This window comes from Mauremys reevesii, linkage group 5 (genome assembly GCF_016161935.1).
Source record: "Mauremys reevesii isolate NIE-2019 linkage group 5, ASM1616193v1, whole genome shotgun sequence".
Lineage (NCBI taxonomy): Eukaryota > Metazoa > Chordata > Testudines > Geoemydidae > Mauremys > Mauremys reevesii.
The window spans coordinates 43387005-43405020 of NC_052627.1; the positions used below are offsets into that span (position 1 = coordinate 43387005).

Sequence of the window (18016 nt, forward strand, 5' to 3'; positions counted from 1 at the left end):
GTGGGCAGTGCAGGTCCTGGTTACCCTTACCCAAGGCCACGACACAAGCTGTCCCTAAATGATTGACAGAAGCACTTTCTGACCCATAACCTGCACTACAGACAACACTAATGCATCATGTCAGCAGAAGTTCTTATTCATGTGCAGAAAAATAAGTCACAATTCATTCCAAGCTTTCTCTTTACTTTGGAGGGCAAACAAGCTTTGCCAAGCCAATACCTAGCACTGCTTACTCTCCCCTCCACACTGGTTTAGTTGTGCTGGCTGACATGCTGCGGAGTGGGAAAGAACAAAGGCTCTGTCCAGTCCCTACTCCTTTATGCCAACTCCTCCCCACCTGTGCAGAAGAGGCATAGCTTCTCCATAGTAGTTGTTCTGTCCTGCACACAGAATGGGATTGAAGTGCCTTAAACTCCCTTCATTCCCTACATGTGCACATAAATGGGTCCCAACAGAGTCTTTAGTAATTTGTTTAACACTTAGCATATATTTTTGCAAGTTCTGGGGGTCCAAATTGAGGTTGGATGGATGGTGGAGGTCATGTGGAGTGAGTGACTGATAAAGGTTATAAAACTGGGATCTGGCTTCATCCTTTTACTGATCATTTCTAGACTTCTCAACTTTTGTTTTAAGATGAAGAACTTGTTTAAAGCAAGAGTAAATATTTTGAGGTGCTAGCTGGACTCTGGTGAAACACACTTTCAACCTTAACTATTTGGGGGGGAAAGGGTTTTTTTTTCTTTAAGAATATAAACTAAACTGCATATTTTTTTCCTTTAACAATACTGATGAAATATTCTGCATTTCATTATGTTTCTGATGGAGAAGAAAATAAACCCATTTGTGACATTTAGTTAACTTTTTTATTCCTTGTACTATTCATTTTACTTGGATCTTTATCTTTCATTTGCTGGTAAATGGGATTATTTCTGTTCCCCATGTATATACCATTGTGCTTGTTTTGGTGTGTCTTGAAGTCCATGTGCCATAGTTTTCTTAAATTTCTCCATTTGTCTTTTACATTCTTTAACTCAGTCTTTAATTCCTCAGTTATATCTGAGACTGCACCTTCCTAAAAAGAGCAGTAAATTATGTAGCACTTAAATCCATACTCAAAGAGTATGGATTTCAGGAAAAGCTGGAAGGCAGCACAATTTTTTTTTTAACTCTCAAAAATACTTACTCAGTTGTTTGAAAAGTTAGAACGGAATAAGCTCACAAAGCCCAACTCTTTATTATGTCGCCACACACTCAGGGAGCTTTCAAAAGCATTTCAGTGTCAAGAATGGAGCTAACCTCATCTTGTCCTCACTACTGGCTGTTCTTGCAAGGCTTGGCTGGTTTCCAGCTTTGCCTGTTGTTCATACATATTTCTTTGCTGGTAAGGAACACACTCAAGTCCCAGGAACACATGCTGCTGAATGCTAGGAGACATTTTGTGGTTTAAGATTAATAGAAGTAATCGCCTTTGTTTGAAAAATAAAGTCAGCCATGACTGCATACATGTAACATGCATGAGTAATAGATAATTTGTAGTTGAAACAGCCTTAATTGTTGGCTTTTACTTGCCCTTTCCAAAATGAAGCTGAAATGGGGCTTAGATATGTTTGACACCTCTCCCCCTCCCCCACATGCCTCAGGGTGCTTAATACAACATCACAATAAATCTTTGCATGAACTGAATTGACAGAGTATCTAAACACATAAATGAGTTCATTTAAATCAGGGAAGCAAGCTTGGCCAGCACAGAGTGTATTGTTGTTTGGAATTTCAGACAGGAGGTATACACTGGAACTGAACAGTTTGGATGAATCCCTGAATCTAATGTTCATTTCATTATCCAATGTTATCAGAAGACATTTTTGTCTGCTTCTAAGAATATTTATGGTTTGCATTCTAGGATTAAGTGGTACAAATAATGGCATCTAAAGTTAATGTCTGTATATAGTGTGATGTTTATTCATCTGTTTCCAGGGATTAAATTGATCAGTCACATATTCACTGACTAATATCTTGGCTTCAAAATGTCGTTGATTTCAATAAATGCTTAGTCCAAGAACTGATGGATTCCTAACAATGTGAGCAGATAAATCATATTGCAAGTTTTTACTAAAAATAATACTTGCAAACCTCTCATCAGAACATTTATTTTTTCATACACTGGTATCATCTGGACAATCTCTTCACTTTGCAAAAAGTTTGGTGTGTCCACAGTAGGTAACACATTTCCAGACAACGCCTTATTGTCTGCATAAGCAAGCGTATGCTGGATTCAAAGACCTTGCATACCTACTTGGGATAGAGATTAAATTACTAACCTTTTTGGCATTTTAATGTAAAATGTTCTTTATTATGGCCTTCTCATAGCTGAAGTATGAGTCACTTACAAACCATAATAGATTTTGGCTATGCTACATGATGAAGTGTTCTGGATGCAGTGAAACATTTAATCCAGACTCCAGGCAGAGTAATTCCCAGTGGCTACCTAAAAAGAAAAGAAAAGAAACAAATTATGGCACCCTCTCTTCACAGTATTAAGATTATTATTGGTTAGAAACAGAGATTATTTAAAAGTACAAGAAAAAAATGACTGCTTTTCTTTTTAACTATTGAATGGCAATGAAGGTGATTTTAATTATAATTTTTATGACTTCTTGTGACCAGTCAGTTAAACCTATGGGTTTGGAAAGCAGTGTGATCTGCGGTTGTTTTTTAGAAAATATTGTTTCTTCCTACAAATGATGCAACTGTAGAATGTCAAATTGCCTTACTAAAATGGTATTTTACTGTATAAAAGTGTAAAGAAAAAAACAATTTTGTGATGTTAAGGGAAAAACCCATCCAAATTTGGGCCCAAGGATAGAATCTACTACACAAGATGTTATTTTTTTTAAACTTCTGAATCACATGAAGTGTGATATTGTGCCAGTTATTTCCTGGGGGAGATGCACTCTGTTGAGAGAACATTGAATCATATAATTTCTAAAGCTTTAAGGACTGAGGATCAAAGGCAGTATGTGCCCTCTCAATAGGAGGAAAAACATATCATAAACTGGACACTTATCCAGCCACTTATCTTTCGTTTTGTGATTATTTGCAACAGTAAGTGAGCTATAACTGCTAACATCCTGCAAGACCAGAACACACTCACAGAGGATAAAAGGTACCTGGCAAATTAGGAGCCTAAGTTCCATTGACTTTCAGTGAGATTTAGGCACTTAGGGCTGGATCTACAAGTGAATTGTCTAACCGTGGGGCTATGGAATATTCTGATGGGGATCATCCTCAAGTTGTTTGACTCTAATTAAATAATTACATGATTAAATATTATTTGGGCCAGAAAAGAGTTAGAATTATTATATTATAGGCCAGTAATTAGGGCACTCAACTGAAAAGTGGCTGCCCTATGTTCCCTTGAACATGGATCAGCCACTTTTCAGTTGAGTGCCCTAACTACTGGCCTATAGTATAGTTTCTTCCACAGCATAACATCAACCAGTGTATTAACCTTTCACCACTGCTTACAAGTGGGATTCTTTTATGTCTAAAAAAGGCTGCTGGCCCATAGCAGAATAATCTGATGTGATTCTTAATGCTCTGCCTTGGACTTTGTGTTGTATAGAAAAGTGAATATTCAGATGTGTTAATCAACTCATATCTGTCTTTATTAGAATATAAATGGTTACCTGGTTCCCAGGCATATTATGATAAGCAGGTGGACTTCCTACTCTGTTCTAAAGATTGTAAACATACATGCCCTGCAGGTCAAGTTTACCACCTTCCCAGGCCCTGGCATCATTGAGAATTAAAATAATAAACATAAGGCTATATGTTTTCTCTCCAGGTAATAATTGGAGATGTACCAATCGCCTAGAACTGGAAGGGACCTTGAAAGGTCATTGAGTCCAGCCCCCTGCCTTCACTAGCAGGACCAATTTTTGCCCCAGATCCCTAAGTGGCCTCCTCAAGGATTGAACTCACAATCCTGGGTTTATCAGGCCAATGCTCAAACCACTGAGCTATCCCTCCTCCAAACTTGGCTGTTCCTAGGATTTTCCATACTGGTCCTCTGATGCAGACCCTAGTTCCCTCTGCATCTGAGAAATGCTCTAACCCCCCCTTAATACCTGGGTGGAGCTATCAAGATGCACCTGCTACTTCTCTCTAGCATCTCGATGCTATGTCAATGTCATATTTGTGACATCACAGTTTAGTGGAAATACATAAGCTCTGATTCTGCAGATACTTAGCGTGTGCGTAACTTCACTCATGTGAGTAGTCCCTCAGATTACTTGTGAATAAAGCTACACACATGCATAAGTATTTGCAGTATTGGGCAGCCATAGTTTGTTGCAAGTACAAAAATGCCAAAGAGATAGAGATAGGAAGGAAATAAATATCCTTGGCCAAATTCTGCTCTCAGTCAGATCAGTGTAATGGAACAAAGTTTAGCCTTCTGTTTTGTGATTTAGCATTTCTATGGAGATTTGAAGACTGGAAATATCCTTAGTTCTTGTCATACTGAAAACTTTTCAGATTATGGGCCAGAACTGTCTCCTATATAGAAAGGAGAAAAGGCTTGAGTTTTCTGTCATACATTATAAAACTCTAGGCATAAACAAGAGCCCTCTGCTAACAATTACAGCAGTGTGTGATATACTATCTTTAGATTCGATGGTATCTCATGAGACTTCCAGAGAATATGACTTCAGCAAATGGAAAAAAGAAAGCATGACGCAACAATATATAAATGAAAAGAAAAGAAAATCAGTTGCCTTTCCACAAATTAGCTTTCCACTTTGTTTGATCAATAATAAAAGTAGAAATGTTAAACACATAACAAGACATTTGGGGGTTCCTTTCTTCTTAGACCATATTCTCTCCAAAGGATTCTGATCAAGAACACAAATGGACATGGTGATTGGTAGGAACGGTTATTGCATATTTTTTCTGCCGCCAAGCATACTATAGTTGCTGCCACATGAGCTAGCTCAGCATTTTTGTGGCATTTTTGTTTCCTAGTTTTCATTGGACAATTGGAAAGTTTGGTGGGAAAAAATGTATTTTTTCTCACTTTGTACCTTTTAAATCTCCTCTCTCACCTCTAAATAAAATTTACTAAATAATGGGCCTATGGAGACTTAAACACACTGGACCATATTCCATCCAAATCCAGTCTATGTAAGGGTAGAATCTGGCACATTTCCTCCAAATGCAATTGGATGAAAACATCTCTGCTTTACTTTACATACCTTTGTAGCTCATAAACCCCGTAGGTTAGGTCACTAAAATAATTTTATTCCAGAACTGAAATGACTCATTTTATGTCAAGTATGGAATTTGTCTAGCTCATTCAGCAGTAATTGTCTAGGGTTTTGTTTGTTGCTGGAGGTGGGGGCTCTTTTGACTAAAAATGTGAAACCTGACTTTCCAGCAGCCATTTAATAATTGAATAGATTATATCACAGAGATATGGGGACAGGTTAATTGAGTGTATATAATGTATATAAATTGGACACTCATCTTTTTCAGTTAACGTTATCTGGCTTTTGTCTGGTAAACCACTTTAGTTGACACTTTCCATGCCCCTTACAAATAACTTTTAAAAAATTGCATGAAGAATAAAGCTACTCAGGGCTTGATCCTGCAAGACCTCTTTATGTGGGACTGCCTTTGAATAAAGTTGGAGTTCCTCTTGTGAAAGCCTGGTAGGATCAGTGCCAGAGGGACAAAGTAAAGTGCTTTAAACTCTGATTCAATGCTGAGAACCATGTGAGCATGGGAGGGTCCCTCACCCAGTTCATATTCTCTCTGCTTTTGCATGAATGTGCGGGAGGCTCAAGAAGACTGCTCTCTCTATGTACCCTCATTAGGGTTGCAGAAAACTGAACAGCCTTGCCCCACCCCTTCTCTGAGGCCCTGTCCCCTGCTCACTCCATCCCCCTCCCTCTGTCACTCGCTCTCCCCCACCCTCGCTCATTTTTACCAGGTTGGGGCAGAAGGTTGGGGTATAAAGGGGGGTGAGGGCTCCGGCTGGGGGTGTGGACTCTGGGAGATGAGAGGATTGGGGTACAGGAGGGGGCTCCGGGCTGTGGCAGGAGGTTGGGGTATGGGAGATGGTATGAACTCTGGGCTGGGGCCAGAAATGAGGGGTTCAAGGTGCAGGATGGGGCTCTGGGCTGGAGGAGGGGGTTGGGGTGTGGGAGAAATTGCGGGCTCTGTCTGGGAGAGTGGGCTCTGGGGTGGGGCAGGAGATGAGGGGGTTGGGGTACAGGAGGGGATGCAGGATGCGGGCTCTGGGAGGAAGTTTGGGGTGCAGGAGGGTGTGCAGAGCACAAGTTACAGGCGGCATTCACCTCAGGTGGCTCCCGGAAGCAGTGGTATGTTTCTCAGGCTCCTAGGCAGAGGCACGGCCAGGTGGCTCCCCGCGCTGCCCCCGCCTGCAGGTGCCGCTCCTGCAGCTCCCATTGTCCGCAGTTCCCAGGCAATGGGAACTGAAGAACTGGCGCTCGGGGCGGGGACAGTGCATGGAGTCCCTGTGGCCAACACCTAGAAGCTAGAGGAAGATGCTGGCAGCTTCCTGGGAGCCACGTGGAGACTGCCCGGCACCCTGCATGCCATGCTGCGAGCAACCAACTGGACTTTTCTGACTAGAGCCACCAGGTCCCTTTTCAACTGGGCGTTCTGATCGAAAACCATACGCCTGGCAACCGTAACCCTCGTAGGAAAAGAAAAATGCCCTTTTGTGAATAGAAAAGTTGTGGTGATTGTAGAGTAATATGGCAAAGAATATAGTTTACAGTTGAATGTGCACAAAACAAGAACTATGGTGGTATGCCAGGATTCTGGGAAGACATGCAACATTTCAGTGAATGACAAGTCATACAGCAAGTGAGACATTATTGCTGCTTAGGAAGCGTCATTACAGAGGAAGTTAAAGCTTGCTATAACCTTCACACTGGCAACTGGGAGCTTGGGAAGAAATGTGTTCTCCTGAGAAACAACATAGTTTAACCAGAAAAGCAGCATTTCATGCTTTGTTCTGAGTAAAGGCCTCATTCCAAACCACGGAATTTAATGGGAGTTTTGCTACTGACTTCAGTGAGTGCAGAATCAAGCCCTAACTGATTACTTATGTAAATAGTGTCTGATTGATTGCTTTGTGATGTAAGCTCTCAGTTTGATTATTTATGTGTAATTAGACCTGAAGTTGTTTGGTTGGAGAAAAGAACTCTTAATCTCATATTTGTATTTAAAAAAGAACAACAACAACAAAAAACAAAACAAGGAAAGTAAATTTGAACTGAATGTTGTTTTACCTCATGCTAGCAAACTTAATGTTACTCATTCCCCCAAGGCATGATGTAATGTGGATTTGTTTATAGAAAAAACATAAGAGATTAATTTGAACAGTAAATAATAATCCTAACTAGTTCAAGCTAATTAATATTTCCCCTGCTTGGAAAATATCTAAGGCCATAGGCTGTCATAGCAATCAGATTGGCACAGAGATTTTGAGGATAAATGAAGGTTCTGCTGTAGGAGCAGGTTTCTTGCATTAGTGTAAGAATGTTACCAAGTCTTGAGTCTGAGGAAATTGTTAATTACAAGTGTAGAGGGGGAAGTTTATCCTGTTATTTGAACTCAATAGTTTTGCTAACGGACTTTTTGTCATTATTGGTTTCTTTTCTAATAAATATGTTTTCTTTATCATGCAGCCCTTACTTATGTGAATAGTACCATTGAGTTCAATGGACTAAGCAAGTAAAAATATTTGCATGAGGCCCTAATTATGAGATTATTGTATTGTCTTAAGAGCAGATGTGTTGCATAATAAGAAAGCAAACCTCATTCTCCAGTATCCTAAAGGCATACTTGAATTTTCAGTGTTTTGCAAGAAATGGTTGTGAATTTGTGAGGAGGAAAATGTTATGGAAAAGTAGAGTGATCAGGCTATTCTTTTTATCTCTGCCTATAGTAGATCTATTCAAGTTCTTAGTCAACTGACAATAACAAGTTTTGATTCTGGTATTATGACTCTGTATTGCAATCCTTGTACACTAAACCTCTTGTTGAAATAAATGGGATGTTAAGGTGTACAAGGTTTGACATGCTTGCCCCACTGAAACCAATGTGAGTTTTGCATAGAGTTCAGCAGGACCAGGATTTCATTCAAAGATTCCAGAATTGGGATTTGATTTTGTTGTGAATAGGCAGCTTGTGACACAGGTAACCATGATACAAATCAAATATTTGGGGAACCTATGAGGTAAATTGTGAAACCTGGAAGGTCATTTTCAGCAAATGTAAGTTGGTGAATATCTAGGAAAGGGAAAGGTAGTTTATTAAGGAAGGATCTGTATTGGCTTTGATATTTGTTCTAGAATGGTATTTCCTCCCTGCCCTCCATCTCCTCAACAAATGTATAAATAATAAATATTGAAGTCATTCACTGAACTAGCCATACCTCTTCAAACCAGGACTCTATAAAAAGTTGGTGGGCACAACTTCCCAATGAGCTTCTGCCCTCATACCTCAGCTTGTGAAAGTATTTCATCTACTAAATTAATTTTCTGTCTCCTAAATAGTTATTAATTTCCTGTAAGGTGGTCGCAGCTGTCCCTCCGTCCGTCTGGTAGGGAGGCCACACCCCTCGCTACAAGTCCTCTGGAAGAGCACAGTTTTGCGTGAATATGCATCGGGGGTCTCTGAAACTCGGCGGGGTAACCCAGTTCTGAGTCTAGGAGCCCCAGTCCTCCAAGCAGAGAGGACACTAAACAGTTCGGGTGCTCTAGCCCACAGTCAGGGTAAAGCATCAGTGTCCATAATCCCCGGCCCTCCAGCAGGGCGAGGCAACAAGCAGTTAGGTGACTCTAGCTGGTATTTAGGGTAGAACAATAATGAGTCTATTAGCCAAGGCCTACAGTCAGGACAGTGCAGTAACAAGTCTATTATTCCAGCCTTCAAACAGGGCGGGGCAGAAAATGCATGAAGCTCTGGCCTGTACAGGCCAGAGCAATAATGAGCCTTTAAGCCCAGGCCCTCAAACAAGGTGGGGCAGCAAATAGTTGGGGACCCTGGATCTGGTGGATCGCCAACAAACACAGGCCTGTCGGCCTGTGGTGGGGAGACTGCCACCCCAGGGGTGAGGTGGTAGGGATAGGAGGACACAGGCCCACCCAACTCCACTGTGTCCCAGCCCAGGGCTCTAACAGTGGCAGAGTGGTCTGCCACTGGGTCAGCGGGGAAATCCAGCTGCAACACAGTTCCCATGGCTACTTCCTACACACTCATTCGAGGGTCCCAGGGTCATCATCCGTCTCGCATGAGTAAACAGCTAATGGCAGCCCCTGCAACTCCTCGATGTCTCCGGCGACTGGCAGCTCTGGCAGTCCCTCCACATCTCGGGCGCTGCAGCAGTTGCTGTTGGGTCTGCGCTCCTGCAGCGGGTGAGGGACGTCCTGCTCCTCTCCAACTGAGCTGGAGGGCTGGCTTTTTATACCTTCAGTTCCTGTCCTGGCTCCGCCCACCAAGGGGGCTTGCAGTTATCCCAACGTCTGTCTCTGAGGGAAGCCACGTCGCTATATTTCCCAATAGCTTCAAATAGAAGACTAAGTACTAGCTCTTAGGGACCAATACAAGCAGAAATACAATTTGAATGTATTTTTTGTTAAATGGGCCCTAAGTTGTAGAACAAAGCAACTGACAGTTGGTGTTGTGGGGAGGGAGTGTGAGGAAAAAATAGTCTCTCTCCTCTTGAACTACCTTGCTTTAGTGACATCAGTTTTAATGGCATATGCCAATGTTCTTTCATTTTGCAGTGCTGTGTGTAGGCTACTACAACTGTCTACAGGGCTGGCTAATTAGAAATACATCCTAGCAAATAAATCATAAAGATAGAGCAAATATATCAGTATTGGTAGACCGCAAATAAATACATCAGTAAATTGCTATTACAAACACACCTAAAAATATTGCATTCTGATTACAATTGACCTTTTTTGTTTCATTGTGAGCTGGCTCTGTTCCTGCATTTAAAAAGGGGTGTCAGTATGAAATATGGCTGTTCTATTTATTTGTTGCATTGAATTTTCAGGATAAGATCCAGAATGATTTATTGATCTTACGTACCTTCTTTTTAAACATCTCGAATGCCAGTGAGCCAATTTGTCCTTGTATTAATTAATTTTGTACCCCACAATTCTAACTATTTGTGTTCCCTTCGACTGACTATTGCTTGTTCTGTAGATTATAGCTATATTGGGATCATGGACCTCTGCAATGCAAAGTCATTAGCCGGAAGAAACCCAAAAGTTGACAAACATTACAAAGGACAATCACTCATTGTGAAAATGTGTTCTGGTGGTGAAATGTCACCTGCAGCTGAAACGTTAGCTGTGCATGATATATAATATATAATTAATAAATAAACAAATTGAAAAGCTGCACAGCTGCCGTACCTTCAAGCCGTAGCTGGTGAAATTTAATAGTTTCAGTAGAACAACAGCATGCTTCAACTGTGCCAGTTCAAGGGCCAAGACTTGACTGGCAGGTGTAAAATATAACAATCCTTAATCTTCCATTTCTTACTAACTCCTTTCTCATTCTGTGAGTAATTGTCACAATACTGCCTCAGTCTCTTTGAAAATGAACCTCTCGGACAATTTAATTATTTGACAATGAATCTCTCTGGCTGTTTAATTAGAGTAATTGTTTGTGACACTATTGTTAATGTTGGGTCAGCATATTAAAGATTTATTACAAACTCTTATTTTCAGAGGTTTGAATCTGGCAACAAAAGCTTTCTGGTGGAGGTTTCGCATATGAGGTCTCATCCTGGGAGATATCTATGCACCGCTGGTAATAAATGTACAAATAAATTAAATATAATCTAATTAATTATGGCCTTCTGTAAAAGGCACTCAAAGCTGACAGGTCCAACATTTGACTTACACTTTTAACAAGTGCTTTCCTACAATGTTCATGCAGTGTTTATTATAGTAATACAAATGACTCAGTTCTCTTCTGTAATTACATACAAAAATACCAGCAGCCCAACACTCATGAACAACCCTACAATAACAAACCACAGACCTGCACAGATCTGAAAGCAAACAAATACTGGTGAATAAAATAATTTTTAAACTTCAGACTTTCTAAGAATTATTATAAACAAGTTTGCAAACAAGATTTTAAAAATTCTAAAGCATACATAAACAAGTGTTTAAAAACAAAAGTGGTTTGCTTATACAGGGTCTAGTGTCCTTACTTCATTGAAGCTAATGGGAACTGATTGCTCTCAGCATCCTGTAGAATGAGGTCCTTAGATAGTTTTCTGTGGTTACTGTTTTGAAAACTGAAATTTGCCAGTGTTATATGAAAGCATGAAGGTATTTATGGGAGGAATGGACAAGTAGGCAGTTGAAATTGATGGAGAGGTCAGGTTGGGGAGAGACACAATAAGAAACAGGATCAGATAAATACAGATGAACTGAGTTGGGAAGACTCTTGTTCAGATTAAGTGACCTCAAGGCCACAGATAGAGACAGAGCATGGGTTAGATTAAGGAGCAGCGGAAGCTCCCTAAAAGTGGGGAAGCCACCGGTGCCTGAACCATGGCCCTGCCCGTCCCGACCGTTCCCCCAAGGCCCCGCCCCTGCATGGCCCCTTCCCCTGAGTTCCCGCCCCTGCACTTCCTCCAAGACTCCACTCTCCGCTCACTCCCCACTGCCTCTCCCCCCATCACTTGCCCTTACAGCCAGTAAGCCTCCTACCCCCCGTTCTGGCACCCCTGGGTATATTGGCACAAACTATGTATTCCTTACAGAAATGAAACTCCTACCATTGAGGTGCTCATTCTCCTGATCAAATAAAACTGATTCTGCCATCGATTGCCTTAGTGTTAGGTCATAGCAGAGTATAAGAAGAAAATCTAGTAGTTTACTAGAGCTCGTAGAAACTACAGGCAGTGGAGCTCAGATGTCTGCACTGATTATACCCAGACCAGGTTAAGCCATATGTTCTCAATCAAGTGTGGGGAAATCCCTTGTGGGCAATGAGAAAGGGAGGTACTAAAGTACAATTATTATTCTATCTGTCAATCTGCATATCTGCTTTTTCTTTTAAGATATCCATTTCTTTGTTTCTCTTTCTGTCTAGCTCACCTATCTACCTTACCCTGTTTGTAAAACAGACAACAAAGACAGTCCTGCCTCAGCTACTCAGTTTTCTCTTTGGTGGTCTTCAGATTCTGGTGACCACTTAATGTTTTGAGCCCTGTGGGAAGCATTTACTTTCACTATAGATATAAAACAGCTGTTGTCCTCTCTTCCTTTATTAGAACCTTAGCAAGCAGTACCCAGTGAACAGTGAAAAAGCAAGCCCTAAAGTTTTGAATTTCAGCATCAGCAATCCTGTGAGAACTAAACAATCTTACTTACATAGAACAATGAGTAAATAACCTTGGCCAATCTTTCAGACACTAGCATTAATATTTGTGAAGTATATAAACACAATGTATTAAAAGAATATTTGTTTAGATGTGCCTAGGCAGGGATAAGGAATGTGTGTTTGCTATTATCAGAGAATCTTGGATGGGGGGAGATGGGCAGAACAGAATGCTTTTTTATATAAAATGCAAGGGAATTTTTCCTCCCGCAGAACTGAGAGTTGCCAATATGTAAACATTTCAGGGGGAATTTTACACCACCTCATCTTTATGTCAGGCAGCATTTAATGGTTGAATGATCTTCTTCCCCAGGTCTTGGCAGCTGTCCTCCAAAGGCCAACATTGAGGATTACAATGACAGTTGATCAGTGGACCTAGTCCAATATAAACTAGACTAAGACCATTTAAAATCAATTGCTATCAACAAGTCAAATGGACTTTATTTATGTTAGAGGCTTTTCTATGAGGATTTCATAACAACATGGAATTTTAATAGCCTTAGGGGCTTTTTCTGTTGTTGCTGTTGTTATTTGGGAATGTTCTTATTCGTCTGTTTAGGCATAGTTTACCTGATTTTTTTCAAAGTTAGGTGATTTGCAACATTCATGTTTAATCAATGTCTGATGGATACAGCACTCATGAAACTCTTCTTTTTTCTTGCATCTTAGGTGGAAATAACACTTCAAGATATCAATGACAACCCACCAGTATTCCCAACAGACATGCTTGATCTAACTGTAGAAGAGAATATAGGAGATGGATCTAAAATAATGCAGCTGACAGCCATGGATGCTGATGAGGTAAGAAAATGTTTCTTATTTGAACAAGAATATTAAATAATACCATTTTGTGAACATATTTTGACCTGATCTTGAACTACTGTAATGAGAATTTCACCTGAGAAAGAAGTGCAAGATCAGGTTTTTTCTACTACAATCTTGTCCTCCTCCTCCCCCACAGTATATTCAGAAAGTATCATAGTTGTGAGTTACTCCCATGGAAAGATTGTTAGTCAAAGTCGCTGTCACCTGGGGGCATTCACTGGCCTGTGTGAAATGAGTGGATGCTCTCAATCCACCTTTTAATGAGCAGTTGTACAGATTAAAAAAATCACAACCCATAGTTTGGTACTAATTAGCATCCTTTTTGTCATTCTCAGCAAAAATGTTACACGCTGACTTGACACAGAAACTGGACTATCATGTCAGTCTTAAAAGTGTTCACTTTAGCCCATGGTCAAGGCTCTTTGGTGGGGAAGTGTTTGAAACCATAATTTCAGATCCAAACAGCTTTGAACTATGAAGATGTCCAAAATCCAAAGCCAGATCCAAAATTTACAGACTAACCACTGTGTCAGACAAAGGTGGCTGTATTTTTAACCTGGGGACGCTTTCACAGTGTTTGCTTACTCTATGACTAGATCTAGCTACTGTCACTATTACGTGTTACCATGGGCTTTAATTTTATAAAAATAAAAGGGAAAGGAAAGAACTTTGAAAAACCCTACTGTGCATAAGTACTTTTCCTAGCATCCGATGGTCAACAGTATGGATTCATTGCTATCAAGACATTACAACTGAGCAGCCATTAAGAATATAATGGAAGCATTCCAGCTGAAAGGCTGACCTAGTAATGATATTACAATATTGTTGAAAGTCTGTGTGTATGTGTAATTTCATTGATTTATTCATTTCTTTTGGGCGGGAAGTCATTTAAATATTAATTGTAATGTTTTATTCAGTTTAATTGACTTTCTATTGACAGTACAAAAGGTTACAATGTCAATAGGTGTGTACCAGGCAAGTTGTATTACTAATAAACTATAAAATCAAATAATTAAAAAACAAACACCTTTCATTTAACTCAGCAGTAGTAAGGATAATCCTATAACTCTTTTAGTGTTAGCTTAGTGCCGACTTCTATGACTGTTTTAATGATAGTTTATCTAGTCCCTTCTATAATCAAACTAATGGAACACCTCCAATATGAGTAAGGATATGTGTATGTCTTTCTTTCTTTCTTTCTTTCTTTCTTTCTTTCTTTCTTTCAATTTGTTGGTTTCTCTTCCTAGTAGCATCTCTTTTGTAGGGGCAAAGGGCAGGACTTTGTGTCCCTGTATCTAATAAAAAGGATGCGTAAGTCAGTTATCCACAATGTAAGTTGTAGCTGGTAGGTAAATGTGAATAAAAGAATCATGACTTCATAATAGTGACATGTCTGTTTGTAAGTGTGGATCCTAATTTTAACATTGTTTGTAACTGGATGATTAGCGGCACATGTTTTTAGAAAACATAAGATTATATTAGGTATCAATAACCATATTTTTTTAGCATACTAATATGCTACTAGAGCTGGTTCCAAACCCCTCATTTTAATGAGTCTTTCCTTTGACTTCCAGGGAGGAGGAATGATGATACTTAATTTTTGTAGTCTAATGCAAGTTATTTAAAATGTTTCTGAAGAGTGCAAGATGCATTTTTGATGTTGGTAACAATGTGCATTTTAAAATTGCATACACATCTTTACTTGTGTGTTTCTAACAATGGAAGATTTTAACTATCTTCCTTTCCATTCTGAAGTGAATTGTATGATCTGTTTTTACATGTAATATTCTTGCCACAATACATTTTTGGATATTGAGGGTCTGAATTTTAAAACCTGGCCTACTTTTTGCACCTGTAATTTATGTCAGCAGATAACTGCAGCTCAATATGTTGCTCGTGCCTGTAGACATCTACCTATTGGCTGCATGCACAATTGCAGGAAGGAATAAAATTGTGGACATAAAAAAGGAAGCCAGATTAAGACCCCTTCAAAAATCATGCTCTAAATGTGTAAAAATCCTTTGTATGTTTTATATAATGGCTTTTGGCCAGTAGTTTTCATATTAAGGCATTCATTCAGATCAACATAACTGTGATGTCAATTCATAGGCACCAGGTAGTAGCCATGGCTTTAACAATTACAACTTTTTGCATTTTGCTAATTTATTTGGTCAGTGTGTAGACAGGAAATTTCTATATATCAGATGATTTGTTTTAATGGGTTTTAAGTATTTTGATTTTCTTTGCCTTTCACCTAATTTATGACAAGTTACTGATTTTGCCAGACCATATCAAATGTAGTCAGTTTCATAGCTGGACTCCATTATGAGAAAATGGGAATAACTGGTTAAATGGAACAAATAATAAAGAGTGTGGTCACCTAAGAAATTCAAAGTTTTCACTGAATGTTTTTGTTAAACTATACAATTACAGGAAAATGCATTACGTACACCAGGTACACCTGAATATACAGAGAGTATGTAGACTGAAGTGCTGTGCACAGCTGTTTGAGTCTGGGCAGCTGTATACATTTTAATTTATTTGATCAATTAGCTGATTCCTGGTTTTTGAACAAACACGCTGGATAAAAAGTTTGGTAAGAGACATACTGTCCAACTGTTCACATAAGTATCTTTATCTCTCTCATGGCACCAGATATGAACATGGCATTTCAGGCTACATCTACTCTACATGATAGGGTTGTGATTCCCTTGCTTGTGAACACATACTCACATTAGCACTCACCGAGCTAATGTGAATATAAATAGCAGTGTAACTGCGGTAGCATTGGTAGTTGCAATGAAGGCATAGCTGAACTATGTCAGGTACATGCCCACTAGTTTCAGGTGAATTTATACTCGGCACAGGTCAGCATATCTCTGCTGCCACTACCCAGGCTACAGTGGCTACACTCGGTGAGTGCTAGTGTAAGTGTGTGTACACGAGCAGGGGAATCACAACCCTAGCTCACAGAGTAGATGTAGCCTAAGTGACCTGTAATTTTAAACAGCAAATTTATCATTACATTTTAGAGAAGGACGTTTGCCAGTTGGCTGCTACTTCTCCATTACTCCCTGTGCACTGAGGCATGGAATAGAAAGGGCTGAACTGAGCCCTGTTTTAGATTGATCACTTAATTCAGCCTCACAAACTTAAAACAATAAAAAGAAACATTAATCACTGTTAACAGAGAAAATGATATAGTAAATAGATTATGGGGAAACTGACTTGATCTTAAATCAGATTTCGAAGCCTGTAGAAGACCAGTGTTTCCCTGCACTTTATTTTACTGACTAGATTTGATCCTTTTTTTCAACAGGAGTTAAAAATCTGATAATCTTTAAATCTAATAAATATTAGACGTGTGTGGGATGTGTGTGTGCTATTTTGTTAAGGAAATTGTTCCGAACAATATTTGCAGACGGCAGTTGTTGGAATGATTTGGTCTTAAAGGGTTGCCCGACAAATAACTTGGTCTGACTACTTTTGTTTTTATTTAGGGAGCTAATGCTCTTGTCACTTACACTATCATCAGTGGTGCTGATGACAGCTTCCACATTGACCCAGAGTCAGGAGATCTGATAGCCACCAAACGTTTGGATAGGGAACGTCGCTCCAAGTATTCCCTGCTAGTTCGTGCTGATGATGGCCTACAGTCCTCAGACATGAGAATAAACATTACTATTAGTGATGTTAATGATCACATACCAAAATTCTCTAAACCTGTGTATTCGTTTGATGTACCAGAGGATACTACCCCAGGTAAATAAGGAATAAACCTTGTTATTTTCTAAAATTGATGGTCCGCACCCTTTATTTTCAGTTGACCTATACAGCAGTGATCACTAATATTGTCACTATTGACACACTAATTTTATTGCTAACATGTGACAGATTAGCATTCCAATTTTTTTCATGTGTGCCATCACTATTTATCCATATTATTTAGAGCATAGACATTCACATAGAAACATGACACAGAGGTTAAATGCTAAAATTTATTTCTGTTTTTCTTATAATGGTGCCATTGTGGTAAACATTTGCAAATATTTCTGTTACGTCATTTTTCAGGGATGCAAAACTATAATTAAATAATCCCTTGCAGGTTCAAATTCTTTAGAATATGTGCTTCCAAGAAACCACCTCCCTTCTCTATCCATTCACCTTTATCCCACTCATTCACAGCATAGGCATAGGGCCTCCAGGTGGGATGCAGCCTTTACTTACCCTTTCTCTTCTTCAGGCAAGGTAGGGCAACCTTGCTGTGTTTGGGGCAGGTGGCGCCCTCCTCATTTTTGTGGTTCCTCCATCTTTTTAACGGTGGGGAGAAGGCCAAATGGAGCCAAATCCCATTCCCTTAAATTGACTGTCTTTAGGGGTGGTCAGGAAGGGGCCTAACTTTCCTCATAGGCAGCAGGAGAAGGGACATTCCTGTTGCCAGAGTTAGCCTTTGAACAAATGGTAGGCCTCCCAGAAAAGGAAGACTGCCATTTTTAGGTGTAGGGCAGGGCTCGTATCTTTATGTGTTTTTTTACAGTGCCCAACGCAAGGAGCACTCCAGTCCTGATTGGGGCCTCTGGGTTCTACTACTAAATGAGAATGAACAGAAAAATGTTGGGCAGTGGCAGCCACCCAGTGTTCCCAGAAGACCCCAGGTAGTGGACATCAGGTCCCAGCAGGAAGCGGGAGTAGGGGTGCGACATTTGGGGAGCCAGCTGGACCTGAAGAATGTAGGCTGACTAAA

The 18016-nt window shown here is 39.9% G+C and overlaps 1 protein-coding gene and 1 long non-coding RNA gene across 4 annotated transcripts in view; one reads left to right on the top strand and one right to left on the bottom strand.

The window, feature by feature from the left end:
- The window catches only part of FAT4 (FAT atypical cadherin 4), a 229742-nt gene that overhangs the window by 103236 nt on the left and 108490 nt on the right, over window positions 1–18016 (top strand). For 2 of the 3 annotated variants that reach the window (XM_039540118.1, XM_039540120.1), the window contains exons 2-4: window positions 12341–12415; window positions 13117–13248; window positions 16773–17034. In XM_039540118.1, coding sequence (XP_039396052.1) covers window positions 12341–12415; window positions 13117–13248; window positions 16773–17034 — 469 coding nt within the window. The remainder of the gene's footprint in view (window positions 1–12340; window positions 12416–13116; window positions 13249–16772; window positions 17035–18016) is intronic. The other variant, XM_039540119.1, reaches the window with a different exon arrangement.
- LOC120406010 lies at window positions 1317–3775 on the bottom strand. Its single transcript, XR_005599039.1, has 3 exons — window positions 3687–3775; window positions 2319–2485; window positions 1317–1424 (listed from the first exon to the last, which is right to left on the bottom strand). It is a non-coding gene; the product is annotated as an uncharacterized LOC120406010 (long non-coding RNA).